The sequence below is a fragment of the Orycteropus afer genome, unplaced genomic scaffold (assembly GCF_000298275.1).
Source record: "Orycteropus afer afer isolate SDZICR_OR568_19922 unplaced genomic scaffold, OryAfe1.0 scaffold00070, whole genome shotgun sequence".
NCBI classification, from domain to species: domain Eukaryota; kingdom Metazoa; phylum Chordata; class Mammalia; order Tubulidentata; family Orycteropodidae; genus Orycteropus; species Orycteropus afer.
Window position 1 is genome coordinate 5,799,576 of NW_006921657.1, and position 6,955 is coordinate 5,806,530.

The window sequence follows — 6,955 nt, forward strand, 5'->3', positions numbered from 1 at the left end:
AACCCCTCCTTGGGTTTCCGAGGCAGTATCACTACGGAAGTAGGATTGCCCAACCTTCCTTCCGAGGAGTGGCTGGTGGGTTTGAACCACCAGCCGTCTGGTTAGCAGGCAAGTGTCTTAGCCACTATGCTACCAGAGCTCCCTTTAAAGAATCCTACAAATGATTTATGTCAGGCGTGATAAATGTATCTCCCCGGGTGGGGCAACAGAACCCTAGGGTGTTCTTTGAAGCAACAGCGTCAAAATAACACTACTACTCAAAGCAAACCAGGACAAAACCGCAGCTAATTCTGCTGACCAGTTTCAGAATTCTATTGGTTTTGATAAAAAATAGACTTATGACCATGAAGGGGCTTGCTGGCCCCACTCTGGATGGGACCCTGGGCTGGATGCCTTCTGCCTGCTTTTCTAGGTCCACTTTTCACCCATTCTGCCTGCTCCTTGGCTGTGGCTCAGTCCACAGAGGATACGGAGACTGGAGGGAGGGGATGTATTCCCTCAGCATCTATCTAAAGGCTCCCCAAAGGCTGGATATAACCACTACCCAAAGCCAAGGTCACATTTCCAAGTTCTAGAATAACTCCCTTTCCTCATCCCTTCAGGCCTTACTACTTCACTAACTAGTTCTGGAATATAATGCACCGTGGGTTTCCTATATGCTCTCTTAAAGTATCTTAAAATGACCCAAATTAAGTATGCTTCTGTTTCCTGACTGATACACTGACAAGGCTTTTATAAAATATCCAAGTATTTATTATGCCCTTGAATCAATGACCTTGATATATTATAAACACAAACATTAAAAGACCTCCCCCACAACCCAGACTACAGACCTGTATGCTCTGTCCCTGGTGCGGGGAGGCCCTCTGGAGCCTCCTCATGTTTACGAAATGAAGGATCCTTTGAAGGCCTGAATGTCTGGGTTTTCCAGCCTAACTGATAGGTGGTCTCCCATCTGCAGCATGTGGGGGTCTTCACAGGCTTGGGTCTTGGGCCTGGGGACTGGCCATCCCAGGGGACCACCATCAAGGAGGACTCCCCCAGGATAGGGGGGACTGAGAATTCTCTCACCTCTTGCTGTCAGGTGGAAGGAGCAAGGCTGGAAAAACAGTTGGATTTTGCCACTAGTTTTGTAACAACTCAGTGGTAGATCAGACAGTGGTAACACATTTTTTAGAAGAGCTAGAAACCAGCAGGTGGCTATAAGGAAGGGTGGAATGTTAAGTATCAGGTATAAAAGTGATACTCCTACTTTTTAACTGTGGAACTATGTCTTCACTGGTCCTATTCAAATGTCTCTAGAGTGTTCCATTAAAGTGCCTGGAATGTAACAAGATAATTTTCTTCATTCTTTCCTTGGGGGCACAGATGAGGCCTGAGGAGGCTCTGCTCTCTGCACTCAGTGGAGCTCCAGCCCCTTCTTCCATGCCACCCAAGCCCTCCCAGCACTTCCTCACCACAAGAGTCATATTACAGAGGCTCCAAAGAGTCACGTGGCCCTGACATCCTGGCCATCACCCTCCTAGATGAGGTGTACCAGCAGGGCAGAGCAGGCTGAGCCAAGCAGCAAACCCAAACACAGGTAAAAGGACATCACCACCCCTGTGGCCTCAGCCAGCTCCCTAGACACGATCTTCGGCCCATAGATGAGAGCCAGGGTGCTGAGGTAGCCACTGCTGAGCCCCAACAGACAGGTGAAGAGTATGGGGTAGATGTCAGATGTGAAGCCCACCATCTTCAGGTGCACACGGGGCTGGTAGTTGCAGAATATAAAGAGGGGGATAAAGCAGGTCCGGAGGAGCACAAGCCCCAGGAGCACTTTACTTTTGGGCCCTGGCACCTGGATCCAGGCTGTGATCTGCCGGCCACAGAGGTCAGCAAAGTTGAACAGAAGGAAGATGGTGAGGGGGACAAAGAACTTTGTGGTCCACAGTGAGCCCGAGCCCTTGTTGAGGGACTCGATGTTAGTGGAGACGGCGGGGAAGATGAGGCTGGTGATGAAGAAGAGGTAGACGGTGCAGAAGCCCAGGCTGGCGGTTTTCTTCAGGATAGGACAGAGGGGTGGTATGTGAGGTTTATTAGGTCTGGAAGCCAACAAAGAGGCATTAGGGGAGTCCCGGGACAGTTCCTCTTCACCAGAAAACACATGGGCTGGCCGAATAGGCTGCATGTAGTACCTGCAGGGAGGAGAGAATGCATATGGTCAGAGGGCCAGCCATAATGCAGGCTCACTTGGGATGTCCCTTCAAAACATAATTGTTGAAAGAATGGGTAACCTATAAAAGTGCTTTTCCCCTATACCCTCAACACTGAATATTATCAGTCCTTTGAATTTCTGCTGCTCTGATCAGTGCAAAAGCTTGGGTCACTTTGCCTTGCTGTGTGACCTTGCCTACGTCACTTGATCTCTCTGGGCCTCAGGTATCTGAAAACCAGGAGACATAAGGCTGACTGTATTAACATAGCTCTGGGGTGGAGGTGGGGGGAAACCTCAGAATCAGCACAGAGTAGATATTCAAAATAAAACCTTTAGGTCCAGCATGTAAGGACAAAGCCCCACAGGGCCCATCAGCCCCAGGATCCCCTAAGTTGACATACACTGTTACCCAATGGCCAGAGGAAGGCCTCACAGTCCCAGCCTGGCAGCCTAAAAGGCTGGGCTCCATTCTGTGCTGTGGTGGTGGCTATGCCAGGAGCAGGGAGAGAGGAAACCAGCATTGACCACCACATGGCAAGCCTGGGTTCTAGTCTTAGCTCGCCTGTTTTTATTTTGTTTTGGAAGGGGGAGGTGGAGATAAAATAGCATTGAAAAATATAATTTATTTTGAATTATGAAAGTAATACATGCTGATGTGATGAACCCACATGGTACAGAAGAGAAATGAAACAGAGAGAACTCTCAATTCCCACCTCCAATAGTGCTTCTACATGGTACCAACCTATTAACAATCTGGGGCATATTACTCCACTCACTTGCAGACATGACACACATGTACACATGCATGCACATTTAGTTACATTTCTTAAAGACAGGATCAAATTGTACACGTTACAAAACTTTGTGCAGCAGAATAATGAAATACTGCCTATAATACATATACACATACATTTAACTGCCTGATAGTGAAGAGGACCTGAAGCACTTACTGATAAAGATCAAAGACTACAGCCTTCAGTGTGGATTACACCTCAACATAAAGAAAACAAAAATCCTCACAATTGGACCAATAAGCAACATCATGATAAATGGAGAAAAGATTGAAGTTGTCAAGAGATTTCATTTTACTTGGATGCACAATCAACATCCATGGAATCAGCAGTCAAGAAATCAAATGATGTATTGCATTAGACAAATCTGCTGTAAAAGACCACTTTAAAGTGTTAAAAAACAAAGATGTTACTTGGAGGTAGGTGCACCTGATCTAAGCCATGGGTTTGTCAATACCTCATTATGTATGCGAAAGCTGGACAATGAATAAAGAAGACTGAAGAACTGATGCCTTTGAATTATAGTGTTGGCGAAGAATACTGCGTGTGCTATGGACTGTCAGAAGAATGAACAAATCTGTCTTGGAAGAAGTGCAGCTGGAATGCTCCTTGGAAGCGAGGATGGCAAGACTTTGTCTCATGTGCTTTGGATATGTTATCAGGAGGGACCAGTCCCTGGAGAAGGACATCATACTGAAGTTAAAGTAGAGGGTTAGTGAAAAAGAGGAAGACCCTCAACAAAAGAGATTGGCAGTGGCTGCAACAATAGGGTCAAGCCAACAATTGTGAGGATGGCCCAGGACTGAGCAGTGTTTTGTTCTGTTGTACACAGGATCACTATGAGTCCAAACTGACTGGATGACACCGAACAACAACAAAAATTGCCTGAAGAACAGTATCTTGTGGCCACTCTCTCACATGAGTACATATAGATGTGACTATTTCTTTGCAGTGTTGGTACATAATATTTCACTGTGTGGACACACAATTGAACTGCTCCCCTACTGAGGGGCATTTAGGTTGACTCTTGTTTTCCACTATTACAAATAATGTCATGATGAATACCACTATACATAAATCCTTGCGTACTTATACTAGCATTTTGGTAGTAAAAATCTGTAGAAGAGAAAGTACTGGATTAAAAGGTTTGCACATTTAAAATTTTGACAGATATTGATATTTGCTCTCCAAGCGGTGCCAATTTATCTCTGCTTCTTGACCTCCCACTTACCCACCTAATCATTTGTTTATTTCCTTCAAAAAACTGACTACAATGAGACAAAGTATATGTGAACTACTGTATGAAAAGTGAATTTACTCTGTAAATCTTCACCCAAATCTTAATTAAAAAAAAAAAAAAAAAAAACTGACTACACCTTCAATAATTGCATGTGCTATTCCAGGCAGCCCCCTGGGGCAAAGACCACACTTGATTGTTCACAGCTAAATCCCCAGCACCCTGCCTATACAGAGTAGCCCTTTAAAACATATTTGCTGAAAGAAGAAGTTACCTGTAAAAGTGCCTTTCCCCTATACCCTCAACGCTGCATATTATCAATCCTTTCAGTTTCTGTTACTCTGACCACTGTAAAAGCTTGGTATACTTTCTGAGTGACCTTCCCTATGTCACTTGACCTCTCTGGGCCTCAGGTGTCTGAAAACCAGGAGGCAGAAGGCTGACTGTATTAACATAGCTCAAAGAGAACAGCTTGGTGTGGTGGTGGGGAACAGTACCTACGTTATTGCTGGGTTCTGTCTCCCTGTGTGACCTTGGGCTAGGCCCTCCTCTTTCTGGGCCTCAGTTTCCTCCTCTGTAAGATGCAGCTGTGGGCTTTTAAGTTATGGAGGAGTTTAACTGGCAGTTCCTGCCACTTTTCCCATCCTAAAAGCCTACAGATAACAACCAAGTCAAGGGGATGACTCTTACCCCAGAATTACATTTCCACATGATGCTGAGCAGGCTGCTTCCACTTGACATTTGTGAGGATGCCACAGGACCATAGCTGTTTCACAATTACTATCTAAGAAGCGGAACATTCTTACTTCCCCCTCTACTTGGTGTCAGGTCCTTGCCTCAAATCTACTCCAAGAAAGCAAGCTCCCCATTAAGTTCTGCTTAAAGCGCTTCCTCATAAATTCCCCCAATCTCCCTACCTCATCTCAACCTCAGCCTCTAGCGCTTGCCATGGAATGGCAACGTCTGATATCCAACAAATGACCAGCGTTGCATAATGCTCAGTCCTTCCTCAGCAGGGTGGGGTGGCTCAGCTGAGGCCTCCTGGGGAAGCATCTGTGGCTTCCATTTTAAATTAAGATTTAGTGTGAGTAGTAGCCTCAGGAGCACAACTTTCTCTACAAGCTCCACCCTCAAACGAGTTTCAATAAACCCAGAAGTCTTGACTAGTTTTGATTAAAAAGCAACAGAGACTTCCACAGGAGGGAACAGCCCTGGCTGTTTACTATCTCACATGCCCAACTAGAAAGGACTTTGACCTGGCTAAACAAGACTGGAAACTAGGGTGACCAGTTGTCCCAGTTTTAGCACTAAAAATCCTTTGCCCTGGGAACCCTCTTAGTCCCAGGTAAATAGGGATAGTTGGCCACCCTAATGGAAACCACAAAAACCAAATCAAACTCACTACTATTGAGTCAATTCCAACCCACGGCGACCCCAATTGGGTTTCCAAGGTGGTAAATCTTTACAGAAGTCGATCGCCCCATCTTCCTTCTGCAGAATGTCTGGTTAGCAGTCAGATGCCTTAGGCACTGTGCCACCAGAGCTCCTTCCACTGGAAACAGATCCACCCAAATACTCTGAAATGGGAAATACAACCAGAATATTCCTTAGAAGTGAGGAGGGTCACACTTTGACTTGCTTACTTTGGAAACATCATCAGAAAAGACCAACTTCTAGTAAAGAACATCATGTGTGGTAAAGCAGAGGATCAGTGAAAATGAGGGAGATGCTCAGCGAGATGTGCTACCTACCAACAATCATGAAGCTGGTGCAGGACTGGGCCGTGTTTCGTTCTGTTATACACAAGGCGGCCATGAGTTGCTGACTCATGGGCAGATGAACGAGGTACAGATAGATCCTGCCTAGCTCAGTGCAGGTATAAAGGGGGTTCCTACTGAAAAAGGAAGAATCAGGACTAGACTTATCCCCAGCTCTGCCAAGTCACGCATTGTGTGACCACAGATCACTTAGCCTTCTCTTTGTTTCCTTGTCTCTAAAACAGGAATAACAATTCTTGTCTTTCTTACATCACAGGGTTGCTTTGACCTTCAAATAAGATAATGGATATGAAACTGCATGGAAAAGAAGAAAACATAGGAAAAAGTTCAGGGTTATTTTTTGTCTAAGAGCAGCAGGAAACACCGAAAAAAAGGAGGAACTAGAGAGAAAGTAAGAGAGAGACTCAAGGCAAGAAATAACTGTAGGATGGAGCAGGCCCTGTAGTGCAGTGGTTAAAAGCACTGGTTGTGATCCAGGTTCGGATCCTGACTCTGTTCCTACTGACTTTAGACTCAAGCAAGTTCTTTAACCTCTCTGAACTCGAATTTTCTTTCTTTCTTTCTTTCTCTTTTTTGTGATTTGGGTAAAAATTTATAGAGCAAATTCACTTTCCATACAACAGTTCACTTACACTTTGTCTCATGACACTGAATACAATTTACCCCAATGCAACAGCTCCCCTCCCACTTCTTCCCGACAGTTACCTCTTCCCTGTGTCCCTCCATGCACTCCTGCCCCCTGAGCTGTCTCCCTGTGCATAAGTAGCACTTCTTTCTCCCATGATTGTTCTCTCCAAGGAGTGTATCTACCTCAGGTAAATGTTCAACTCATATGCCTGTCTTTTGTTTGGTTGGAAGCCACAGGTGTGGGTTCAATTCCAGACCTGAAGGGCAGCTAGGGACCATAGTCTCAGGGGTTCTACCAGGCTCTATCGAACCAGCAAACCTGGTC

General features: G+C 45.4%; 1 protein-coding gene across 1 annotated transcript in view; it reads right to left on the reverse strand.

The window, feature by feature from the left end:
* Positions 1-1,522: 1,522 nt before the first annotated feature.
* SLC29A3 (solute carrier family 29 member 3) overlaps positions 1,523-6,955 on the reverse strand; it is a 55,461-nt gene continuing 50,028 nt past the window's right edge. The window contains exon 6 of the mRNA XM_007940712.1: positions 1,523-2,177. Within this exon, the coding sequence (XP_007938903.1) occupies positions 1,523-2,177 (655 nt within the window). The remainder of the gene's footprint in view (positions 2,178-6,955) is intronic.